At 37.1% G+C, this 27,898-nt stretch overlaps 1 protein-coding gene and 1 long non-coding RNA gene across 2 annotated transcripts; one reads left to right on the top strand and one right to left on the bottom strand.

The window, feature by feature from the left end:
• Positions 1-963: 963 nt before the first annotated feature.
• On the bottom strand, positions 964-23,696 carry LOC133517016 (synembryn-A). Its single transcript, XM_061850121.1, has 8 exons — positions 23,412-23,696; positions 23,196-23,335; positions 22,008-22,464; positions 15,397-15,602; positions 14,326-14,464; positions 13,662-13,902; positions 10,005-10,222; positions 964-4,095 (listed from the first exon to the last, which is right to left on the bottom strand). Exons 1-8 carry the CDS (start codon positions 23,493-23,495, stop codon positions 3,943-3,945), a joined length of 1,638 nt encoding a protein of 545 aa, XP_061706105.1. The 5' UTR covers positions 23,496-23,696; the 3' UTR covers positions 964-3,942.
• On the top strand, positions 14,542-16,376 carry LOC133517018 (uncharacterized). Its single transcript, XR_009799315.1, has 2 exons — positions 14,542-14,874; positions 16,102-16,376. It is a non-coding gene; the product is annotated as an uncharacterized LOC133517018 (long non-coding RNA).
• Positions 23,697-27,898: the final 4,202 nt, after the last annotated feature.

Raw genomic sequence — 27,898 nt, 5'->3', positions numbered from 1 at the left:
TTGGTGCTCTTACTCTGCTCTTCGTCAATTACCAAATGCGATGTACGTCAATTACCATGTACGAAGGAAATTGTATGATTTTCCACTTGGCCTAGAATTACCTACTTTAGCTATCCTAACCTTTGTAGTTCGTTCCACTTTGACCGCATATGTACCCCAGTTTTTACGATAAATATGACAGGCTTGTTTCGTTTTCGCAAATTCTATTAGTAATCTTTCTGACGGGCCCAGAGCCACTAGTTCCTAGAGGTCTGCCGCTTCAAGGCCTCTGTTCAAAAGACAACATACTCTAAATTAGTTATTTATTATGAAATGCACGAACCTTTTAAGTACCTAATTTTAACTGTTTCGAAATCAAGCATATAGGATGTTACAAATTTTCTTGCTATTTGGAATAGACCATTTTTCAGTGATCTCTTCTATTTACCGGTGTAACGTCGCTTAGCGTAAAATCAGAATTATTTATGATTGGAATATATAATATAATAATTAAACTTATCATTGCGGTAAGCAAATCGTAGTCATCTTCGTTTGAAAAAAAAAAACCTACAGCCGATTGAAATTTTTTTATTGGGTCAGGCCTTAGATATCCCGTTTTTCGTACGAGTCTCAAGTACTGAAAAAATGTATCCCGCCTGTAAAGGTGCCGCGTTAAAATTAGAATTAGATTCCCTTAAATTTGCGATGTCTACAGGAAAGACGCGAACGAGTTTGCTATAAAATGTGTATGACCCATGTATCGAAACTACTTTCGTAAAACTGATTTCAACATGCATGACACTAATTTCGTTATGTGATGCCAGCTTCATTCATGAGATAAAGAGTGTTTAATATATAACGCGGTAATTTCAATTAAAACAGACCGTTTGGGTTACAAACATTCGTCCTTATATATAATTCTAAATAGCATTAGAAACCTACCTAGGTATTTGGTATAAGGCGTATATTTGAAAAGACTGCATAACATTTTTATAGCTTTTTATTGTTTAAGACCATTACAGAAACATAAATAGTAAATTTGTCATAAATCGGTAGTGTATACATTTAATTATATTGATATCTTTCATTTAGGTAGATGCACGTTTTATAATGAGATTACCCTTTAATTGTTCTATTTATTTCTATAAATAGGAGTTACCCACATCAACTTCTATTACATCTATAACTACAGAAAGAGCTATATGAAAATGGAATGAAAATCTGACACTCAAGTATTTATGCTATACTATAACATTTATTTAGAGATAGATAAATAATATTATCAGTGTAAATTTAAAATATCCAAAATATTTAACGAAGACAATGATTTAGGGCTAATTAAATAAAATTTGTAAATGTTACAAAACTTATACTTAATGTTAATAAAATTATAATATTTATAACTCTTTATGACTAGGATTTAAGAGTTTTACTTACACCAACTCTTTTTGTAGTAAATTGAGGCACCTACGTACCACACCTTGCAACTAGATGTTGCAAGTACACACAATAGTATGAAAACCTAGCATGTATGTAGATGTTTTCATACCTGCTATGATGCTAACTAATATTTTAGAACTTTGGTTGAATCTGCACCATTAATGTGGTTGCCACAAAGATCTGACAACTAGAGCGGCACGGAACGACAGCGAAGTTCGGTGCCCGGCACCTATGTAAAGATTACCGAAGTATGAGCTTTTGTGGGCGCGTGACACCTACCAACTTACAATTAAGATCTAATATATATAGTCTGTTCTTTTATGCACGCCGTAAGATAATGTAAACAGTCTAAACCACTTGGTCATTTAATCGTATTAAGATTACATATGTATATTTGTGTGGTTATGTTTTTTTGTAATCATACATTCTCTTAAATTCCTTAAAATAACAGACTATTATTCTTTGACTTGATACTTTCGATTGTACAAAAATAGTGCATGATAACTATCATTTACTTACGCGCAAGAAACTTTGCTCCTTGCAAATGATTTCAAACTTTGGTTCCTTTAAAGTCTAAATTTACAAGACCAATAATAAGATCAACTGAATAAGGTTTTTGTCAATATTATAATTTGCAAAGGTACGAAACAAAAAAATAGGGACCAACCTGTAATATTGGCACAACTTTTAATGGTAATAACGTTAAAAACATTAAATACGTTATTATCTTTTAAAATCATAAATGCACATTATATTATTACGTTTCTCGATAATATCAATCTTACTCTAGGTACTTAATTATATTATTTAATGATACTGAAGCCATTTCTCACTAAACATAGGTACTGCCCGAGCAGCCCGAGGATAATATGGTCAGTTTAATCTTCGTGTCCCATACAAAAATAAACAAGCGAAGTGGCATTGAGCGGAATGAATGCCCTTATTTTTACCAAGCTGATCACTGTCCAGACAAAATGTTACCGGTCAAGTAGTCCCCTGGAGTTTTACGGAGCCTAATCAAGCGGATACATATCAGATATGTTCTTTTTGTGATCATATAACGCAAATAACCATATTAACCTTAAGAATCTTAAAGTTGTCATAAAGACAACTTTAAGATTCTTAAAGTTTTCTTATTACCTACTTTCAGATATATGTATGTATACAATGTGTTTGTGCACGTATAGTGGAGCCGTTAACCGCGCATAGTACGATGAATTTATCGAGAAATCACCCCCCATACTGATGTTTTTTCTCAACCATTTTAAAATGACTCTTTCTCAACCATTTTAGAATCTGTAATGAGCATAAGCTTAGTTCTAAAGAATAATTGCCCGCCGCCCGAATTAGTTCGACTTACATTACGGAAGATCTTGTTTGGACTAGTGTAACTTGTGAAACATTTTAACTAGGGCTATCATTTTGATGTCATCTTTTAGCTGATATTCTGTACTGTCTTTTAAGAACAAAAAAAGTACAGGTCAACGACCTCGTTTTCGAAAAAAAAGATAAAATATGAAAAAAAAGTAAATTTTTGAAGACAATTTTTATCTTCGTTATTAATTCTCGAGTATTTGTGGAAAATTCTCTGTAACATTTTATGCTTTAAATTTATGCCCTAATTCATAAGCTATCGAATGATTATTACTTTTTAACTCTTTTCCAGGCATAGTACGATTTATCGACCACATACGCGCCATTAGAATTTCAACTTTAGCATTCGGATTTAAGGTTCAAATTAGATTACACTTTCAGGAAATGTTACTTGTCTCTAAATTAATCATCAAAGCTGGATTAATTGGAATATATTTGGATTTTTTGGGAAAACCTTGTAGATTGGTGCGGCCTGGAAAAAGGTTAAATGTGCGATAGGTAAATGGACAGATAATGGCGCATTAACCAAGTGCAGTCGTGTTAGGCGCCATTAAACTTTGAAGTGGTGCATTTTTAAAATGGTTGAGAAAAAACACCAGTATGGGGGGTGATTTGTTGATAAAATTCATCGTACTATACGTGGTTAACGACTCCACTATACGTGCACAAACACATTATATAAATATACCTATATATTCCCACGTTACACGCGTGTCGAAATGTATTATCAGCCGCCCGAAACTGGTGCCTTGGTTCGTATTGTCATGCCATTAGGTTAGATTTGTCAAATTGTCATTTTGAATGACACGATCTACAACAAGTTTCAATGGAAACGAAAGACAACACAACAAAAAAGACAGGTAAATAAATTTCATCATATTTTTACCATGGGACAGCCATCAAAAAACTTGCTGTTTTGAGTAGCTGTAAATCGTAGGCCGTAAAACATTATGCGTAATTAAGCAGTATATAATGGATGTTGCTATCGTACTATTGATAACAAACTTGCACGCAAATATCCATTTAGTCGGAATACCGAGGGGCGGCTCCAGCACTAGGCGCCGGCAAGGTCCCCGTACATCCAACAGAGCCATCGAAGGATACTGGTCACGGCACCAAAATGGAATGGAAAATTGGAATGCAGTCGGTTTAGGACTGCGGACGGTTGGGCGGGTCGCGCAGTTCCAGCACGTGCTGGACTGGCTCGGGGCGGCCGTCGGCGCCAACTCGCGCCGGCACCACTACGCCCTCCGAAACCATCTTGTCGAACAAGTTCACCAATTTCATCGCCTCGTACTCTTTCTGCAACAACAGATTAGGTTATAGGTACTCTTTAGGGAATTCGAAGCTTTAAGATTACGTTTTGTTTCGTTTCGTTGCGTTAGAACGCGGCGTGCGTGGCCTAGTCTTTCCGTCACAGATCAGATTTAAATATTGAATGCACTCTTAAATAACAACTTCTACTGTACAAGTACTAGATCACATAAAGAGCATTTAAAAAAATATTTAAGACAAAAATGTTACGTAGCATTAAGTGCTTAATACTTTGGGTTTCGGGCGCCCCGTTTCCATTACAAAATGAACACACATACGTGTTCTTGGCGGTGAATGTGTTAACACCATCTGCTCACGCCTAAGTCACGTGAACGGGCCATTCCGATCCGACCGGTTCTTTTCATGGAAGTGATTGACTCAAATACAAATAAGAGTTGATCGTAGGGGACAACCATAGCTTACGTGATCGAGGCAAAACAGATGGGAATACATCTTTAGGTATATTAACGCAGAGTAAATGTGAGCATAATGTAATCCCATTGTTAACCGTTTGCTGTTGACTGTCGATATTAATAATTAAAATAGTAATTATTATAAAAGGATTGTCGAAGCTTTTAAAAACGTGGAAAACTGAAAATGTCCGGTATTTTATAAGGATTGCGGCCACACATATCGGGATTCGGAGAATATTCGTGATGACGTCTCTCGCTACCCAAGGAAAATGAAAGAGAAACCAACACAAATATTCGCCGAATCCCGGCAAGTCTGATCGCATCGTTAGGAAAATAAAATATCTCAAGTTTAGCAGAGCGGTCCATTAGGTCTAATTCACTAAATGTCCATTCCTTAACAGCCTACTCCCCAATTGTTCATTCTTCGAAGGTCTAATTCCCCGAATGTCTGTTCCCTGAAAGTCTATTTTAAAATCTGTAGTAAAACATTTCCTTCACAACTTACTAGCGCCAGCGGGGCTCCTATTTCTGGGCCGTTTGCGCTTCGGGCATTTGAAGCTACCTTACGAACCTAACCTACCTACCTATTGATTTAGTGTGAAGTCCGTGAAAACATTACACTTTGGGGAAAAAGTTTAGGTAGGTAGGTTAGGTTCGTTAGGTAGCTTTAGATGCCCGAAGTAGTGTTGAGTTGCTCACTCGTGAGGCACCTCATTTGTACTACTCATTTTGTTAAATTGTCACAGAACTTCACACCGCATAAATGTCATACATCACTCCTCAATTAATTTTACTCATTTACTCGCGCCATGCTCGCGCGCATCACACACAGCTCTTACCACTCAAACCATTCAAACACTTCAAATTTAAAAAAAAACTCTCAGCCTTTCAAACCTTTCAAACTCACTCGCGTTCCTCACAACTCGCAAGAGAGTCGCGAGGCGCTCGGTGCTCGCCGACATTCAAATGAAGAAATGAGTCATTGACGTCATCATACTTCATCGCTCACACTATCAACTGCCCAACTACAAACCTTATTGCAAGGACAAAAGGTCCACCGAGAAATGCGTTGTGTTTGTACCATTCACTCGCCTCACTGTGACATCCCCTCAAAAATCCTTTCAAAATGAAACAATGAATTAGATTTACCGAAAGAGGGAGTGAGACAGACACGCGCCGTGCTTCAATAACACCTCATCGAAAATACGTTAAAAATGAAACACGAAAGAAAACAAGCGTAAGCGTCCGCAAGCTTACATACATATTACGCCATTTTGATCCTAGCATTGCTAAGTTACTTGTCAAAAGCGAAAAATCTAAGTCATCAAAGAACCTACCGAAGAAAGTTTTTTCTCTCTGTCGCACTTGTAATTTCATACGTAAGTGCGACAGCAAAGCAAAACTTCGTGGTTCGCGGTAGGCCTCCATATTTGTTAGCTATTATTGTACTAACGCACATACCAGTATAACCTGACCTCAAGACTCATATTGCTGGTGTCATGTATAATCTGAATCAATTAGACTGGACAGTGAAATGGTTACTTGATAAGCGATTGAAATGCCAACCAAGTCTCACTGGGCATTTACGAAGCTAGCTTAGAAACAGTTATCGTTTAAGAGACCAAAATATTATTTAAATTATTGAAATATAATATAGTGGCGTACACAAAATATGATATTTTACATTAGTTTATTAATAAAAAAGTAAATATAATTTGTATAGGTGAAATAAACATGTACATTTTAACGATTTGAATTTGTAATACTTTTTGTTAACGTGCTTCGTATAGTATTTCGATCATTTATGATTTTGACATATTTATAGTACGAGAAACTCGAAAAAGTTGTTCGTAATCTTTAGTTGTGTTTTATAAATAGTGATCAGTGACCATTCTTATAATTATACCAAAATAACAATATATTATCATTGTTTTCGCGATAAAATATACCTGTGGGTCTTTCTTTGTGTCTTTTGCATACAAAAATCAAGTGTATATTACACGCCGGTGGCATTACCGCGCGAACGTTATTGAGGCTTTCGTTTGTTATCATATTACAATGCTATTATTACTGATAAATTATGAGGTGGTAAGTTAGTAATTTCTATATAATAATGGTAAAAAAATATTGGATTTGTTCTCCTTAGTTTGTTAATTGTTTGTTTGGTAGTTTATGGTTAGTATTTATTTCAATATATGTATGTTAAACTTAAAATGATATCAAGTAGCAAGGATTGATACTGAACAATCTAACAATAAAAATAATAAACTGCTAAATTAGAACAAGTTTCATAAAAGCATCAAATTAAGTTGCAATAGGATGTATGTACTTTAACTCCTTAGTTTGATTCTTAACTGTATGTCTTCTGTTGTTAAAGTTCTGTTTTAAACCTCCAGAATTGCACTCCAAGTAAATATTTAAAAGGAAGTTTAGCAATGCCTAAATATGTATTTACATTAAATATTGTTTGCTGCCGTTGGAGTTGATGGAATAGTCGATGCTGCAAAAGTGCTAGTACCTCTCCTCATTTGAAGTAAGACATTGTAACACCTCATTTTAGAGAATGAGGTACTCATACAAACTCATTTTAAATTGATGTCCTACCCATCACTAGCCCGAAGGGCAAACCGCCCAGAAATCGGAGCCCTACGAAGCGGGGCTCCCGGCTAGCTAAGTTGTGACGGAAATGTTTTACTACAGATTTGACATTTGGGGAATTTGACCTTTGAAGAATGGACATTTAGGAATTTAGACCTAACGGACAGACTGGACATTTAGTGAATTAGACCTAATGGACCGCTCCGAAGTTTAGTATCATAATCAACAATTCCAGTATTTTTGTCTGTTTCTACACGTCTTGTGTTACATGTGAGGCCGTTTCGGCCTGAGGCTAGCCCGACCGCACAACCTCAATGAGGGTTTCGAATTTTAAATAGGCAACTTAAGAAAATATTTTGTTGTCAAAAATTTCATTTTCGATACAAGCACCCAAATGACCTGGCAGCAAAAGTAGCAACAGGCAAGGGATTTGAAAAAGGTTAAAAAGAAATGACACCTTCCCTCATACATAGATAGTCCAAAAAAAAATGTCGAAGCTAATTGAGTAGAAGCCCTCACTGGTGGACTCACTCGTCATGATATAAAGCATTCAACGCATAAAACAAACCACCAGCTGGCTGTTGAGCTAACTAGGTAGATATAATGTCTATAAACTTCAATTTCATACGTAACGTACTAGTGTTATTTAATTTCGGTCCTCTCCGTAATAGACCGCGAGCCAGGAACAGACTTCCATGACCAATCGCCTCCCGGCCGAAAACTCGTGTAGTGATTAACGGCCAGGTATGATGAACCCTCGTGGACGTCAGCTGCCGCTCCATTAGTGTGTTGAGGAATGACAATCACCGAAATAAGTAAAACAAAAAAAAATGTCATCGCCTCCCGTTTGATACTTTGTCAAATGATAGTTCAGATGTATTATATTATTAGTTTTAAAAATCGTCAGCCGGTTACGTCGCGGTGGTAAGAACATCAGCTGGTCAAATGAACATGTAAAAAATAAGCGCTATACTTTTTATGATAGCAATAACAAATCATGAAACTTTGCATGTAGCATTTCATCAGGCGTAACGCCTGAAAAGCCATCAACGGATTACGCAATTTATACATTACGCATACTTTGCCGCACATGAAGTGATAAGGAGCATATTTACAGCGGACGATTTTACAAGTTCATTTTACAGCTGACGGTCTTTCCACCGCGATAGAACCGGCTGATGGTTTTTTTTATTATTTAAAACAGCATCTAAACTATCATCTGACAAGGTACCAGCCGGTAGGCGATGACTGACGAAATATGCTCCTGTCCCGCGGTCTAAAGTCTAACTTTACATCTAAAAGAACATTCAAGTTAGGCGATTCCATTGGACCAAATATTATGTACCTAGAATGACGTCACGTTAGAATAGCAATCTGTTATTTTTTACCTACACAACGTTATAGGAAGGAAGCCGGTGGTGCTAAATGTGTTAGTTATTCGAGCGTCGTCGTAGAAACCTATTGGATTCGAAGATTAGATGAAGGGTAGAAAAAAAATGTTATATAATGTTTTCTTTTTTACCGAGCCGGAAAGCGTTTAAACATATTTTTTTAATGTTAAAAAACCACCACAAGGAGTTACTTGAACCCGTCAGATATTGGTAGTGTCAGTCGCGCAACATGTCTCTGATAACAAGGGTCATGTTAATCTGCAGGTTTACATGAACAGGGTGGTCATATGGAAAGGTAGAAATTTACGTGGATGTTAAATGGACCCTACAAAAGTGTGTATTTAATTTAATTTTGACGATTTTAGCGATCCGTTACCGAATGGCAAAGACACAAAGTTGCAAAAAAACCGCCATCTTGAAATACTTTTAATATGTCAATTATGTGTTTTAATAATTCCTTTCGTATATATTTTTTTTTTATTTGTAAACTTATTTAAACCTAAAAACCGCGTAGAATGCCGTCAAGTCCAAACCAACCAAAATCGACAAACGGGTTAAAGAGATATCACAATTTGAATAAATGTTTTTTTTTTATTAGCATATTAAAATATGACGATTATAGTTTAAAAAACTAGAAAAACACGATTTTGTAAATGCACGTAAGTGCAAACACGACTATGATACGATATTCCATCATGGAATGCCAGTGGTCAAAGTTCATTACAAGAATACCAAATCGTGGTCAAAGTTCATTACAAGACTTTTCTAACAAATCCAAACACAGCTATGATACGATGTTCCATCATGAAGTTCTAGTTCATATCTTCCGGCTCCATCATCAGATCAGTTCGACCATATTATTGTATTGTCATCAGAACTACATACAACTGCCAATTTTCATGACGCTACGATCCGTGGAAGATGGTTAAATTAGTTACCTTAGATTCCATTACGTTACATACAGGTCGACCTAATAAAAGCGTGTTAATAAGGGGACGATTGAGAGGAAGAAAGAAAAAAAAATATTGCCACAACCCAATATAAAAATGACAATTATACTTTACACTCATCAGCTATACTTAACCTATAGAGCAAGATCCAGAGCCGCCAGACCTTACATATTTTCTCATGACTAAAATGTATGGGATAATATAGTGTTAGTATAGGGTTGCCATCCGTCCCCGGATTTGTCCTAGTTTAGAGGGCATCCGGGGAGCGTCCTTTGGCTTCATTTGTAGTCCGGGTTTAAAAATTTAAAGTCTTAGGCCGCCCGCGACACACGCATAATCTGTTTAAAAAAACCTGTTGACATGTCCGGGTTCTGGGCTCTAAAATCCGGGGTTTTGACGCGTCTTGTCCTGGTTTCCAAATTTTAGAGATGGCAACCCTATATTTGTCACTCAATTAGTTCGCGACTGGTTCGGAGCAGTAATTTTGTAAGCGAGAAGTACCTACATGCCATGCGGTAGGACTACAAAATGTAAGGTTACAATACCTGTTCATCGGTCATGCCCTCAAATGGGTTGGGTCGGGGCGGGCGCGTGCAGCCGACCACGGGGTCGATGGCGGGCGCGGCGGCGCGGTACTCGTCCGTGTCGGAGTCGTCGCTGCTGGACGAGTAGCGGCCCGACGTGCCGCGCGCGCCCAGCAGGCCCTTCTGCGCGAGGTGGCCCGCGGCGTTGCCGAAACCGGTGTACTTCACCATACGACCCACTGCACGAAAAACGAAACATTGCTAATTATACATTTTTCTCGCTATTTTGGAAATGCAGCAATAGAGTAGCTTAATAAAGGCTACGAAATTGCCTGGTTTATGTCATAATCAGCCAAAGTATAGGCACTTAATGTACTTAGGCCTACGGCACTGAAGGTCTGTTACAATATATTTGGCCACTTTCCATGTCACTCTTTATTTGACTAATAAATGGGCTAGGTATTATTCTTAACATAAATTAAAACAATATTACATCTCCTTATGTAAGTACCTTGCTGGCAGAAATTTATATTACTTGTATAGATAATCATAATGTTGCACCGCCTATTAGTTCTCTGCTTTGCCCGAAGGTTGACTGGTAGAGAATACCTTATAGCATTTAAGTAAGTCCGCCTTTTGTATGATCTGGGGGCACGGCAGTGCCAAGTCGAGCGCGAAGCAAACACTGCCGTACCATCCTTTACTGGAACCATTTCGCCGCATTTTCAGGCCCCTATTTGACAACCTCTGGATAAGACCAGAACGCAGAAATTTTCGTCATCCAGTAAGCTATAATCACATACTTAAAATCCAAAATTTCAAGTCTGTAGGTCATTTAGTTCCGAAGTTAAGCGAAAGCAAAGTTTCGTATTTATGACACTCACTCACTCATGATCATCAAAATAGAACTAGTACTTCCCATAAACTCAGAGAGCTGAAATTTGGTACAGAGTTAGGGTTTAATGGCCACATAAAGGGAAAACTGTTGTGGAAAAACACAACAGACCACCTCCAGACCCTAAGTCAAATAATTGAGCAACACACAGAGTTCCAGATACCGCTTTACATAGGATTTGTTGACTTTAAAAAAGCTTTTGACTCAATTACTCATACATCTATATGGCAGGCACTAGAGAATCAAGACATTCCAGAAGTCTATATACAAGTCATAAAAAAAGATCTATGAAAAAAGTACGGCCAGAGTAAAAACAGATAAAATAGGAAGACAGATCCAGATCAACAGAGGGGTAAGACAGGGAAACCCAATGTCGCCAAAGCTGTTCATAGCTGTCCTAGAAGAAATCTTTAAAAATCTTAACTGGGAAGAAGACGAAAAGGCATCAAGATCAACAACAAATATTTTGCGAATCTCCGTTTTGCTGATGACCTGGTAATATTAGCCCACAGTGCAACCGAGCTCAGGACACTACTGCAAGAACTAAATGCACAAAGCCAACAAGTAGGATTAAAAATGAAGGGTACACAAGGGTATAAAACCAGGTGCTCCATGACACCATTGCACCAATCTGTCGCCAGAACCGCTACCCATTGACGATGGAAAATTGCCACTTGGGAAACGTTGATTCAATAACCAGTAATTTTATTGAATCAACGTTTCCCAAATGGCAATTTTCCATCGTCAATGGGTAGCGGTTCTGGCGACAGATTGGTGCAATGGTGTCATGGAGCACCTGGTCTTGTACCCTTGTGTACCCTTCAACGGCCAAGTCACACAACATTAACTATAATAATAAAGAAATCGCAGTAAGGAACCTTAGACTTGGTACGACTTTGTCTAGATTTCATTACTTTTTAGAGAGAGAGAGAGAGAGAGAGAGAAACTCGGGCAAGTCTGGTAGGTCTTAGAACCCACAGGAATAGTAATATTCCCGTATTAGTGGGTGTGTAATGCTTAATATAATTATAAAAAAAAATACTAACATACATTTGTCATAATGCCATCTGATATATTATTATATGATATAATGTAATTTTTATTATACGTTTCTTTTGTTATATTGTGATTTCATCTAAATTGTCATTGATATAATGTCTATTGTAATATCATTTTTAAGTAGTATAATGACATGTTTTGTATAACGTAATAATTTATACAATTTTATCAAGTATAAATACATACATTGTATAACACCTTTTGTAATATTAATTTAATGATATCGTAAAGTTTTACATAATTTTAAAAACAAGTAGCACGCAGGCCGTTTAATTAAGTACCCACCCACCTAACCCAACCTAACCTATTTTTTTCAAAGTTTTTGATTCTGCGGGGGGCGCAGTTCAAACCTTACCTAAATAACTTTTTTGCTTGGTATTCTATTCTACAGCGTGTCGAAGTTCTAACCTAACCCTCATTTTCCTATGTAGTTGGATCAATAAAATTCGTGTTTAACCACTCTATCACGGTTGTATTTATGTCTTCTATCAAATAAATAAAAAAGTCGAGTGCTATTATATTTTACATGAGAAAAATTAAAAAAATAAAAAGACAGCTCATACAAAAAGCTCCACTCCGTCAAATAAGACAACGAGAATAATTTTGATCCAGTTATTCGTTTATGTGGAGTCGCAGTTCCAACCTAACCTAACCCATTTATGAATACACAAATAATTATGGGATGTCACTTGTTAGAATAAATAGTATGCTTTAGAGTATGTACCTAATCATTATGGCAATGTATATTAGATGAAGTGTAAATATAACTTATGACCATTATACCAATAATAACTACGGAAGGTGGAGATAAGGAACGAAATCTCCATACACCAAAAAGTGTCATCAAAAAACTTTAAATAGGTGGCAAGGTGGCGCTACAATACCTAGAGTACTTGAACAAAAAAATCAAATCATAGACAGCGCAATTCACTCCGTCAATAACGCCTAGGTTCTTAGCTACTCTAGCGCTACTCTGGAGAGATTTGGAACTATTATTTATAGCTGACAGCTGGACACTTTTGCAACAGTTCTACCATAAGAGATGCCACTCCTCTTAATTCCACACTCCATAAATAATAACATTAATATGGTGTTATTAGGAATTACGGTAGTATGCCATTTATTACGTTATTCAAAATAACGAACTATTTATTACATCAAACTATAATATATGAAAAGTAATTATAAAAAATGTAGTGCACCCCGTATTAGTGCATAGCAGTAGCAGTCCCGTTTTTCTCGGGAGATCGGGACCAGAACACATCGCGCAGTGGTTGCAGTTCTCACCAACAACGTGAAATTGGATCCTGTTACAAGTACTATAGGCGTAATCAAAAAGGCCACTTATACTGGTTTGCACCTGGTTTGAGAGACCTGTATGCTGCCTCTAAGGCTCTAGCCGTCTTCGCACAACACAATTCACTCGAAGCGGCAGGAGTAATATTTTTGCCGAATTTGGCGCCCCCCATTGGACGGCGCCCGGGGCACGTGCCCCCTCTGAAAAACCTGCGCGCAGCCACCTAAGTCAATGGGGCAGCAAACTCTTAAGAAGAAGAGCCAGCCCGAGTGGAAATCGCCAGATTTAGGAATCCCAAAGAGCCACAAATTATGTTTTCAACGGTGTAAGAACTTTTGGTAGTGTGACTTGAAGAGCCAAGATTGTACTTCTTAAGTGCCACATGCCGCTTGTGAGCCACGGTTCTTGGGACTTCAGCAAACCTTACCTTTCTCCTTGCACATAATGAAGATAAACTCGGCCACCAAGTCCCGGATAGCGCCCACGGGTGTCGTAAGCAGACGACACAGCTGGTTGCGCAGCTCGCTGCCCCGCTCGGGCGGGCGCGACACGTCGCGCAGCGGCGGCAGCACGCGCGTCCGTAGCCACTTGCGCGCCGCGCGTGTTCTCACCGCCTTGTTCATCACGGTTAGTATCGGGGATAGGTTTTCGCATTGGTTCTTTGTGTTCTGAAATAAAGAAGAACTCGTACAGCCGTCCTTATTCCTAAAAATATCTAGTCGCGATGTAGGCTCGCCACTGGCTCGAAAAATCGAGATTCGTAAGCGTTATAGAGATGTATAACGCCAAAGCGTCTATGAACTGAAACGCTCTGAAAATTTGTGGACCATTAATCTCCTTCATGGACTACAGTAATATTAAAAATGAGAACTATTTTTCAATTAATTGTTATAGTTTTAGGTATTTATCCCCAAATTTACCTTTGGCGAAGGTAAAATTTACCCATAACAGTTCCTGAGATTGAGCCTACTGACCGCCAGACGAACGGAAGGACAGCTTAAACTTAGTAATAATGTTCCGACCGCCACCCTTCGGGTGTGGAAGCCTAAAGGTTAGAATAGGAATCATGGATTAAAATAACTAGAATTTACCGTGGTATTTGACAAGCGGTACTGCAAGAGCTGCACAAGGGACTGCAACGCGTCCATGTTTTTGCCCTCGAACGTACACTCTGCAGTCTCCCCAGAGTTCAGCTCTGGGGTTAGATATGCGTAATATGGTGGGGGCACGCTGCAAACATTTTAGCTTTGATTAATCTTCACCATAAAGATTAATAATCAACATATTTTAAGGCTAGTGACGCGATATGGATTTCAGGATGAAATGTATCAAATATAACATTTTTGTATTCTGAAACTTATTCTAAACTTATCATGGCCAACCAGAAAAAATGGCAGTGAAATTTGAATCAACAGTGTGAGCAAAAATCTTCAAAAAAAGCTTCAAATTTCAATGACACAAAAAAATGACTAAATATTCCAATATAAAAATTACATCAATTTCATAGAAGTTTATACTTCATTACGTGAGCAGAAGCGGTTACAAGACATATTCTGTTGTTGGAATCATTGAGATTGAAATGTCGTTTGGCCGCCAAAGCCGTCAACTGACGCCGCGGCTGCAACGTTCGAAGAGTTTATGTAAGAGTATATTCATTTACAAAGCTTTCGCCCGCTACCTTTTAGGTCCTTTAAACTTATTAAAGGAATTACTCATGACATGACATAGCTTTTATGACCATGACCAGTGGTTCAGGTGCCAGTACCTACAAGGGCTCTTGTTTATCTATGCTTATCTAGCATATATAGATAGATAAAATCTTTATTCAATCACAACTTACATGCTTTGTGACACAACAAATAACAAGAGACAAAAAGAAAATTGACAAGAGACAAAGAAAAAGTAACATACAGTTGGATACTAATAGCAATAACAATGAAGTACGTGTCTTATTGTACTAAGGAAAGAGATGTATAACTATTATAGGTATACATTATTATTATTAATCATTTATTTAGATAAGACACGATACATCGGTGTAACAGATCTTTACACCCACAAAAAGCTAAAAAAGGTTTAAGTTAAAGCTTGTGCACACAATACATTAAAATAATATGATCAAGTGATTAGCTTATAATTTTAATATCATATTTTCAATTTACCTGGTCAACAAATTAGCGACATTACTTCTCAAGTCCATCAATTTTTCCTCGTCAGTCGTCTTAGTGTACAGCAGGGAGGTTAGCACAGGCATCAACTTTAGGTACATCGCCTCATCTGCCTCAGTGTCACTGTCTTCACCGCCAGGCCGAACGATGAGATTGAACATGGACTTTAGGATCTCACAGGCTATGGCTTGCTGAATATCCTGATTCAATACATATTTAGTAGTCAATAGCAGATCTCTAGTTTTAATCTGACAATGATAAAAATCCCAAGTTGTAAATTCGGTTCACACTTTATGTATGTGTCTTAAGATGTATGTAATTTGTAACACATATAAAACCTAATGTGGCTACACACAAAAGCAATTTACTTGCTCAAGTATACTGTCGTGTGTTGGAAGATACTTGCGCAAATTTTGGACCTGTACAAGTTTTGAAAAAAATTCAATTTTCGATTCTCAAGTTGTGTAAATGTTCGTTTGCGCAAGTTTAATGAAACGTGTGTGACAGCGTGCGTTCAAGTTTACTAGCAGCGTACTAGCCGCCTACACGTCAGGGACTGATTTCGGTTACGGTATACCTAACGGTATGGTAGCAGTATAAAATTTCGATACCGATACATTATACCGGTAGGGCGCGCGGCTCGGATATAAAGGTAATGCTACCGTATTAAAATAACGGTACCGGTGTTTTTTTTTTCAGGTATATACCTACCTTACCTTATTATACCTGAACGTCAAATAAGGTAACCGTTATTATACCTGAACGTCAAATAAGGCTACACCGGCTCTAACCCTACACCTCTGACCCGAGAAGATTTAAATCCCCCCTCAATTGGAGGAGGGTATCCCAATATGGACCGGCAAGAAACCCGGCGGGACACATCTTTTCAAAACATTACATCTTATAATTAACATGCATTAAATAAGAAAAAATATACAATTTAAATTAGTATAGAAATCATGCAATTACATACAGTAGCTACTTTTCTTTATAGAAATTTGATAAAAAATTATATATGTCATATCAAACCATACAAATACAGAAAACATATCGAATTCTTACAAAAGGTAAAGAAAAATAAAATTAATAAAGAAATGAGAATATACATTATTGACCGAAGCGTAGCGTAGGTCTACGTTTTTTGACCGAAGCGTAGCGTAGGTCTACGTTTTGACTCGCGCAATCTGCTTTCGTATGTCCGGATGTTCTCCTCTACAGGTCGCAATTCTCAACCGATTCGCGTGAAATTTTGCGACCATATTCTATGATCAAATAGAATTTTTTTGTCGATCCAGTTTTTGGAATTTTTTCAAAATGGCGGAGTCATGGTACGTCGCGCCTAAACAAATAGCCGTATCGATATCATAAGAGTTTCCTCCTTGTGAGACATGGTTACAGAGTGATTTGCGAAAAAATCAGATATTTTAGAACGCTGGTTTAGGGGGTATTTAGATATTTAGATTTTACTCGAGAATAAGTAGCCTAATTTCACTGTGTCACATATATCCATTCGTGGCTCAATTGGAATACACTAGCTTTACAATCATGAGGTTCCGGGCTCAAAACCCAAACAATGAAATCTTTTTTGTTTTTTTTTTTGCACTTTAATTTCCTATTTTTTATTGACTAAGCTTTGTAACAGGGAGAGAGAAGAGGACCCTGGATCTTTTCCCTGAATTGTAACATTTTGTTATTTTTTTTGTATTTAAATTTCGTATTGTTGATCAAGCGAGCAATTTCGTTTCAGTTTTATTGTCTGAACTTTTTTTACAGCCGTTAAAGTTCAAGGAGACGGACAGTTGCGCAGGCGAAAACGGGTTCATGTTTTAAAAAAATCTGAGCAGTTTTTGCATTTGGATTAATTTATCAACTTTGGCTTTGCTATAGAGACGTAGTTGTAGATTGGAATATTGATATTATATTAGGAATAGAAGTTTAAACGTAAATGTATGTTATATTGCTTTAATAAATAAAAAAATATATCATAGCTAAAAGAGGGAAACGGTTTTCTAACATATTTCCTGCGTGCAGTCGCCGCAGAAAGTTTCGGTACGGTTCGTGGCATTCTTTTAGAAAATTTAGGTGCATATAGATTACTAAGAGCCAGCGATGCTTGCTATAATCTTGTCTACAAAAATTCAGGGCACAAATTTGCAGGAACACATTATATATCTTCTGTTGATATTTTAGTCAAGGTATTCGATGTAGCAAAATGATGTTTTAGTGGATTAAATTGCCAAATCCTATAGAGATAAAACACTACAGAGTGAAGCTCTGATGGCCCTTCTTCTGCCGACGAAGATGGAGATGGTTCTACTTTTACCATTCAGGGGATGACCGACTAACTGTGGGCGTTTGGAAACGGGAAAGGGAGTCTTTTCTTCCCATTTTGTAGGCGTTGGCAAAGAGAATTTGAAATGGAGGTGGATTGTCAAACAAAATTTTGTTGCTACTGTAAAATTGCTGCTATATCTTTCGACACATGATAAAAATTTGTAGAACGCCATTTGACTTTCCTTTCCTTGATGATCTTTTTGATCCTTATTCGTTTACTAATATATGTTATAATTGATAAAGACCTAAAGTGGCGCCATCTAATAGATTAAAGGCCAAAGGTTTGACAGCATCGTTTCGAGCGATGGCACCATAACGTTTAATCCTTGGAGCGTTCTCCGATTTCACGAAATAACGCTCGATAGATGGCGTTGGCGCTCGGTACGCGAGCGCCGGCAACGCGACGCGCGTTTCAATGCAGACTAGAATAATCTTGATAGTTTTCAATATAATTTCAAGGAACATTAATTTTAGTGTCATATGATATCATATGGGCACTCTTTATTTTATTGTATATGCACAGTAGTTTTTTTTTATGTACACTACTACTAAGTGTACAGACTAGAGAGTGTACTATAACCCTTGCTCTTTATTCTGTCTCTTTCACACCAATGGAAAATGAAGAAGTTAGTAAATGACTGCAGGTATAAATAAAGTATATTAGTGCGATAGAGAGACAGATAGCGTTTCGTTGTCGTATCGTAAACGATTGGCATGTTGGCCACACACTTGCTTGGTGCCTAGGCAAAATACCAATCGTTTGCGTATATTAGTGCGATAGAGAGAGAGTAGTGTTTCGTTGTCGTATCGTAAACGATTGGCATGTTGGCTACGCACCCATGATACCTAGCCAAGAAGCCAATCGATTGCGCATATTAGTACGATAGAGAGACAGATAGTGTTTCCTTGTCATATCGTAAATGTTTGGCATGTTGGCTACGCACCCATGCTGCCCAGCCAAGATGCCAATCGTTTGTGCATATTAGTACGAGAGAGAGACAGATAGTGTTTCGTTGTCGTATCGATTGGCATGGTCGATTGGCATACGGTACTAAACTAACTAAAAAGTAGGTATTCTGTGTAAATATTGTTGTAATAGTTAACTGTAGGAATATATGTTTTATGATTTAAATAATATCCTATGTTATGTTGTTATGTTGTGTAAATAATTAGCGTAAGAAATTGCTTTGCATGCCCTTAATGTTGGCGAGATGTGTGTACCTTATTACCTTGTGTAAAACCTTACAACACCTTATGTAACCATGTCTCTGGCAAAATAAATAATTTCATTTCAATTTCATTTCATTTCATGGTGGCTACGCACCCATGCTGCCTAGTCAAGATGCCAATCGTTTGCGCACATTAGTGCTATAGAGTTTCAGTGTTATTTGAAATCACGTAAGGGTTTGTATTATTATTTTTGACTCGAATGAAGTACATCCAGGTTCTTATGATGGAGTCAGGAGTTGGTCACCAGAACTCCTAATCTACTCATTATAATTCCATCGTGCTTGGGCTCAAAAGACTTGCCCTGACGAACACCATCGATCTAGATGAGGTCCAGGGTCTCATGACGGAGTCAGGAGTTGGTCACCAGAACTCCTAATCTACTCATTATAATTCCATCGTATTTGGGCTCAAAAGATTTTCCCTGACGAGTCCCATCGATCTAAATGAAATCCAGGGTCTCATGATGGAGTCAGGAGTTGGTCACCAGAACTCCTAATCTACTCATTATAATTCCATCGTGTTTGGGCTCAAAAGATTTGCCCTGACGAGTACCATCGATCTAGATGAAGTCCAGGGTCTCATGATGGAGTCAGGAGTTGGTTACCATAATTCCTAATCTACTCATCATAACTCCATCGTGTTTGGGCTCAATAGATTTGCCCTCACGAGCACCATCAATCTAGATGATGTTCAGGGTCTCATGATGAAGTCAGGAGTTGGTCACTAGAACTCCTAATCTACTCATTATAATTCCATCGTGTTTGGGCTCAAAAGATTTGTCCTGACGAGTACCATCGATCTAGATGAAGTCCAGGGTCTCATGATGGAGTCAGGAGTTGGTCACCAGAACTCGTAATCTATTTATCATAACTCCATCGTGTTTGGGCTCAATAGATTTACCCCGACAAGCAGGGCTCGTCAGGGCAACTCTATTGAGCCCAAACACGATGGAGTTATGATGAGTAGATTAGGAGTTCTGGTGACCAGCTCCTGACTCCATCATGAGACCCTGGACCTCATCTAGATTGATGGTGCTCGTCAGGGCAACTCTATTGAGCCCAAACACGATGAGGATATGATGAGTAGTTTAGGAGTTCTGATGACCAACTCCTGACTCCATCATGAGACCCTGGACCTCATCTAGATCGATGGTGTTCATCAGGGCAAATCTATTGAGCCCAAACACGATGGAGTTATGATGAGTAGATTAGGAATTCTGGTGACCAACTCCTGACTCCATCATGAGACCCTGAACCTCATTTAGATCGATGGTGCTGGTCAGGGCAAATCTAATGAGCCCAAAAACGATGGAGTTATGATGAGTAGATTAGGAGTTCTGGTGACCAGCTCCTGACTCCATCATGAGACCCTGGACCTCATCTAGATTGACGGTGCTCGTCAGGGCAACTCTATTGAGCCCAAACACGATGGAGTTACGATGAGTAGATTAGGAGTTCTGGTGCCCAGCTCCTGACTCCATCATGAGACCCTGGACCTCATCTAGATTGATGGTGCTCGTCAGGGCAACTCTATTGAGCCCAAACACGATGGAGTTATGATGAGTAGAGTAGGAGTTCTGGTAACCAACTCCTGACTCCATCATGAGACCCTGGACCTCATCTAGATCGATGGTGTTCGTCAGGGCAAATCTTTTGAACCCAAACACGATGGGATTATAATTAGTAGATTAGGAGTTCTGGTGACCAACTCCTGACTCCATCATGAGAACTTGGACTTCATCCGGGTCAAAAATAATAACGCAAACCCTAACGTAATTTCAAGTGAAAATGCGTTTTTCAGAAAATCGCAGCCAAATAACACTAGACCTTACTCATAGTGTTGTGTTCCTGCCGGTGAGTAAGGTTGCCAGAGCTCAACGAGAGGCGGGAGGGGGTTAGGGTCGGCAACGCGCATGTAACTCCTCTGGAGTTGCAGGCGTACATATGCGGGCCGTATGCTTGTTTGCCACCGACGTAGTATAAAAAAAAAGTAACACTGAAAATCCATCAATAAGCGAGTCTGTTGTTAGGCATACAATGAACTTATATTAAGATTTTCTAATCGCAGTATATAGCACTTCTCGGAACTCCGTAGCTGATTACGAACTCAACGAATGCCTGACAATCGAGCACAGGTCCGTCCTCTAAGCGCGCTCCGCGCGGACTGAGAGCGGGGCGTCGCTGCTGCGTGATTTATACGTGTTTTAAAAAAATATAAATTTACAGCAATGTAGGTCCCATAGTTACGATTTTTTTTTTATAGGTTAACATAAAGTTATAGTTTGCTATAATATTATTTTTAAAGCAAAATATGCGTACAAATTGCGGAAATAAAATATAATAAAACCCTGTTTTCGCCAAAAAAATGAAGAAAACTCGGAAGGTATTTTATCAGTTTTTTCAAATGAATCTTCGATTGTTAATCATTCCAGCCCCTCGTACGAGATATGTTGAATCAAATTGTAGTCATTCATGTACCAAATGATTCTTGTTTATAGCAAAATTGAGAACCGAAACGCCACATCTCACTGCAAAATTTGGAAAAGACTCCCAAAAAACCTCATTAAAAAAGAGGTTTAAAAGAGAAAATGAAAATTAGAACTGTTGGAGCCCCTAGTTTAGGAAACGATTATTTAAGTACGTTATCAGTTTTTTAATAAATACTAATAGTTACGTCGTAATCTTGAATGAAAAAGGAAGCATTTTACAAAATACGCTCGTCTGTAGGAATAAGGACTCTTAATCATGTGTCAAAAGATGGCAGTAAATTTACGTAGTGACGTGTGACGAGCTGGCTGACTTCGCAGGATTAACATGGAACAGACAGGCTACTGACAAACGGAATTGGAATAAGATGGGGGAGGCCTTTGCCCAACAATGGGATTCTTTGTAATACCTTTGTATTACTAGGCTAAATAAATAAATAAATACATATTATAAAAAGCCTAAATTAAGAAGAGAGATAAATAAACAGATAATAAACATCAGTTTGAAGGAGTTTTTTTTACAAAGATTCAAATTAATAATGCATTAACGACTTACAGTAAAGAAAATGTTTTGATCCTGCTCCATAACTCCTTCGGTACTAGGTGAGGCTTCCCTGAGCAACTCGTTAAGACAGCAGACCAAATAGTCCAACCCATGCAGCTCATCTCTTATCTTAGTCTTTATATCTGACCTTAGCGCAGTCAAGATAAACAGCAACTTAATGTCAAACAGAATGATTTCATCTTTGAAGGGAATTTCTTTGTAAATTCTGAGTCTTGCCACCAGACCTTGAGCAATGCTGGTATGGGCGCAGAGCGCCCGTGCCACTTCACTATTGTAAGCAATGTTGCACAAACACTTCAAAGCCTCAATGGCTGTGTCCTTCTGTGGCAACTCCAAAGGGGCCATGTTTTCTTCATTGATACCAATGATATTGTACAATCCCCCATGCTCTACTAAGGTTGTTATCCATTTTTCACAAATCAAATTTTCGAGTTCCGATTTGTCTCGGCTACAAAAATATAAAAAACTGATTTTTATGTGTACATTAAACAGAACTATACAGTAAGATTGTTACAGACATTTGTACAGGGAGGCCAAATAAGAAGTATACATTTTGTTTTTAAATATTAACTGTATTAAGTTCAAAAATTGGCATATTCATGCGAAACATAATGTCTGACATATGTCCACCTCTAACAGCAGGCAAATGTAAGCCCTTATCATCCCAATGTTCAGCATCTATTCGCACATTTTTGGCAATATCTTAGTACATTTGTGTCGAATAGTCGGTTTTAACTGTTTAAATTTCATCAGCTCGTTAGCATAGACACGTAATTTTAGATAGCCCCACAGAAATAAGTCAAGAGCTACAAAATTTGGAGAATTTGGGTGCCAATCACTGTCACTTTTTTTCAAAATTAATCGAGCAATCAACGTGTTTTAAACAACAGAAACATTTGAGATAAAATTGCTTGCTGCTAGTGGTATACATTTGGCAGAAATTATCTTCCGTATACAATTGCCAACCCTGAATAATATATTTATTAAAAAATATTTAATAAAATTTCCACTTAATGTAATTAAAATTTAAAAACAAAGTGTATCATTCTTATTTGTCCACCCTGTATAAGCAGATCAGCAAAAATACTTAACTTAAAAGATCTTGATTAAATATTAATTTAAATGAAATTACCTCAAAATCGTTAGATACTAGCTTACTAAATAGGTAATAGTTCAAACCTCAGCACTCGAATAGCAGCTAAGCAAAGAGTATGAATCGGCGTCGACGTTTTATTTTGGAGATGCTGGAACAATGCAGCCCACAAAATCACTCGTTTGTTATTTTCAGCTAAATTTGGAAATAAAAATGTACTCTCGTTCTGAAAAATAAATGTTAGTTTAATAACTGAAGAATTATTAAATTAATGTAAAAGGTAAGAAATACAAAACATTTACATTTGTGATGAAGTCCTGTAAGACTTGTGCTACCTCTTGCAGCTTATCACCGCTGCTAATTAGTTCGATCTCATCATCTTCCATGATATTGTTTATTTATGTCACTAGTACTGAAACAATCTCACTTCAATCAGAATAACCGTATCTGTATACCAAAGTCACCGTAACACACTTGTGTATAATCTCTTTCGTTATTTTATGACACATAAGTAATTTCCTCTATGCAGTTTCCTGCACAAATTAAATACAAGCCTACAAGGCCGCCTGTCATCAATATAGCAGATAGCTAGATCTTAGCTTATATTTTCAATATATAGTCAAAGAAAACACAATTTATGTCTCAATTGCGCAAAAATAAGTTTTATATTTGTGTATTCTTGTAATAGTTCCGAACGGTTAACAGACAATTTTGAGTTTTACCAAGGAGCCGAATACCCAAAATTAGCACATTTTAGCCTATTTCTGGCAAAGGCCTCCTCTAAATCTCTCCAGTGGTTCCTGTCCATAGCCGCTCTTCTCCAAAACAGTCCCGCTGTTAGCGTAATGTCGTCTTCCCACCTGCAGAACTGCGGGCATTTCTTTCGACTATATCCTCTAGGGTACCAGTTTGTTATTTCTTTGCTCCACTTTCCTTCGTTGGAGGGCATCATATGTCCCGTTAGTTTCCATTTTAATTGGTTTATTCTATGTAAAATATCTGTAAATTAGGTATTTTCTCTTTTGTCAATATTTCTTACTCTGTCCCTTCTTCTAAGTCCTAAAACGATCATCTCCATTCCATGCTGACATGACGTAAATTTCGCTCTGTATGCTTCTATAAGAGCCCATATCTCACATCCATACGTTAGACATGGAAGTATGTAGATGTTAAATACCTTACGTTTAACTGACATGCTAAAGTATTTGTTCTTCACACACATGAGGTACAGTAGGAACTTAAATAAGTAGTTAGAGTAATAAAGTTCGAAAAAGGTTTTATAGTCTGTCAAGCCACTTCCGTCAGTAGGAAAACAAGGCAAATAAAAAAAAATAGGCACGAAGGGTGTTCGTTAGGGGGGCGACACTTAGAAATGTAGTTAACATTAGTAAAGATGCGGCAAATTACATCACCAGATGTCACTATAAAATTGGTACAATTTAAAGGCATGAATACAACATTAAGAAGGTTGCATACACCTCGTATGTCAAGACCTATCTTTATTCATAATGTTGTTACCTAGCAACTGTTGTTAACTGTCAAAAAAATCTAAACAGAAAAAAGGATTGATATGATCTTATTATTTCTCTATTAATTTTAAAGCTCAAAGCAAGTCAGAGTAAAATCGGAGCAAGCATTAAACAAGAGTCAAATTCAAATAGGGAAATTAGAATCCCAATAGTTCCAGTGTTACAAAACCTTGAGGTTTACAATTTTAACAGAGTTGTCGCGCGCATGCTTGTTTTAATTATTTAATAATATTACGTCATAATTATTTACAAATGACTTAAAAGATATCCGAACCGTAATTTGAATATAGCACTAAAATAGTACAAGAAGGTAATTAATTTACTGAAATTAATTACCTTCTTGTACTATTACTACTGAGTAAATTGATATAATTACTACCACAATGGTATCTTTTTACCATTGGCAACATGTGCGAGTGAGGCACAGGGCTCTGGTTTTGCCATCTCAAATGGACCGTTTGCTCTAGTCTGCTACGAAGAGCTTTATGGCTCTGTGATAAGATTCAATTTAGTATGGCAAAAAAAGTCATTGCACTCTCCACTTTATGTAAACCTTCATGGTATTTTCATTTCACATTTTGCTTAATAGAGAGTCAAGCGCCAATTACATCTACAATTGATCAGGCCCCATATCAGACCCGATTTCCGGCCCGAGAAAGAATATTTTTCCGTTTCACAAAACATCAGCACATCGTTTACAAAATTTGAAATATAAAATAATTTTTAAGAAAAAAAACTGACTTCAATGAGGAAGACTGGTGAAAGAAAGATTATTGTTGATTTTGGATTTCATACGATGAAATTAAAAACACTGGTAAAATACCCGCAATAAAGTATTCGACTATATTTAAAATAAATTATTTCACACCATGCTTGAAATAATATTATATATATTGGCTATAGGTTTGCTTAAAAGAGTTGCTAAGTACCTTTAATTCCTCATGGAATCCATCATCAAAACTCAAGCTTGACAAAAATGTACTTACCTTGAAAACCTAACTGCTTCACAAACATGCGAAGAGAACAAATTGCCAAACTTGAACTATGCGGCTTTGAAGAGTTCCATTCAGTACCCCTAGTGTAACTGTGATCGACATCATAACGTGACGAACGCGTTTGCGTTAAGTCTCATTTTGTATTGGATTTCGAAAGAGCGTGCCAAGCGGGACGTTTTGGAAACTCAAAATCCTATACAAATTGAGACTTAACGCAAACGCGTTCGTCACGTTATGATGTCGATCAAAGTTACACTAGGGGTACTGTTCATTATCAGCAGTACCGCTTCATCAAATGTCACTTCTACAAATATAAATGCTTGATTTGATGATGAAAAGACTAAGATCACTATATATATGCCTTTAACATTTGAGGAGTTCCCTCGATGCCTCATGGACCCCATCGTCAGAACTCAAACATACTACTTACTAACAAAAGTGTTACTTAGTGATACTTATGTATGCAACAAACGTAAGCTATATCTGAGCGAACGTAATAATAGTTATGCTGCTGTTCTAAGCTTTAGTGTAAGTATGATTTTACCCATGACAATGTTATAAACACTAAGTTGTTAAAAAGTTTATAATGAGCGCCTATAGCTCACTAATCTGTATTAATTTACTGTTATTACTGTCTAGGATGGAAATGTACACTAGATTAAGTAATTACATTGTACTAAATTATGTTAAATAAAGAACTCATATAAAAAAAAACTTAGTGATTTAAAGTCATTTTGTTTAATTTTCAGTGATTTCTAAGTTTTAAGTTTTTTTAATAGAGAAGTAAATTTTCATATAACTTTAATTTCTTTTTTTTTATTCGTTAATGGTTACAGAAATACACTTAAATTGTAAAAAAAAAGAATGCCATTTTTTATTGTAAAAAAATATATCACATAAAATAAATATGTTTTAAGTTACAACCAAAAAACTCAGTGGCCCTTATTTTCTTTTGAGGAGTATATATTGTTATCTCAAACATTAACTACATTTTTTTAAACTTGTCTAAAAACAATAAAAATTAAAAAAATATATATAAATAAATAAAATAAATAAATAAATAAATATTATAGGACATTATTACACAAATTGACTAAGTCCCACAGTAAGCTCAATAAGGCTTGTGTTGAGGGTACTTAGACAACGATATATATAATATATAAATATTTATAAATACTTAAATACATAGAAAACACCCATGACTCAGGAACAAATATCCATGCTCATCACACGAATAAGTGCCCTTACCAGGATTTGAACCCGGGACCATCAGCTTCGTAAGCAGGGTCACTACCCACTAGGCCAAATCGGTCGTATATAAACTTGAAGATATAAAAAAAAACAAAAGTTATTCACCGGGCGGGATTCGAACCCGTAACACTGGTTGTTTCTTGCCGTCCGCGTCTTAACACGAAATTAGTTATAGCAAAGTTAATAGTTATTAGCAAACATATTTTGCGTCGAAAGAAAAACGCATGAAAACTCGAAAACACGCGTTTTCCCAAACATAAGACTAATCTAGATCGATTGTTTACCCCCAAAAACCCCCATATACCAAATTTCAGCAAAATCGTTAGAGCCGTTTCCGAGATCCCGGAAATATATATATATATGTATACAAGAATTGCTCGTTTAAAGGTATAAGATAATAATAAAATACAAAACCACTACATGTATGCTCTTCACTTGGTTGTATATATTTTTTTTAAATGTTTGTTACTCCATAACTCCGTCATTTCTGAACCGATTTTGAAAATTATTTTTTTGTTTGAATTTATATATATACAGATTGGTCCCGTTTTTGTCCAAACTCAGTTCTGATGATAGGATCCATGAGGAATCCAGGGCACTCTTCAAATGTGAAAGGCATACATATAGTGATTTTTGTATTTTCTGTAACAAATCGAGCATTTACATTTAAAAAAACGACATTTAATGAAGTGGAACTGCTGATAATGATCAGAATGGAACTCTTCAACGACGCATAGTACACGTTTGGCGATTTCTCCTGTTCGCTGTGTTTGTTAAGTAAATTAAATTTTCAAAACAAATTTTTGTCAAGTTCGCATTTACATTTTAAAAAGTGACATTTGATGAAGTGGAACTGCTGATGATGTTCAGAATGGAACTCTTCATCGACGCATAGTACACGTTTGGCGATTTCTCCTGTTCGCTGTGTTTGTTAAGTAAATTAAATTTTCAAAACAAATTTTTGTCAAGTTCGAGTTCTGACGATAGGGTCCATGAGGAATCGAGTGAACTCTT

The sequence above is a fragment of the Cydia pomonella genome, chromosome 4, assembly GCF_033807575.1.
Source record: "Cydia pomonella isolate Wapato2018A chromosome 4, ilCydPomo1, whole genome shotgun sequence".
Taxonomy (NCBI): Eukaryota; Metazoa; Arthropoda; class Insecta; order Lepidoptera; family Tortricidae; genus Cydia; species Cydia pomonella.
This window is presented reverse-complemented; position numbering and strand designations above follow the sequence as displayed.

Bases quoted from the DNA above. Each gene is read 5' to 3' on its own strand.
- LOC133517016 (XM_061850121.1), bottom strand. From the start codon at position 23,495: ATGGAAGATGATGAGATCGAACTAATTAGCAGCGGTGATAAGCTGCAA. The intron at 22,465-23,195 runs GTTTGAACTATT...ATATTTTTGTAG, and splicing joins GCTGCTATTCGAGTGCTGAG to CCGAGACAAATCGGAACTCG. The intron at 10,223-13,661 runs GTAAGGTTTGCT...TTTTTCGTGCAG, and splicing joins CATTATGTGCAAGGAGAAAG to TGGGTCGTATGGTGAAGTAC.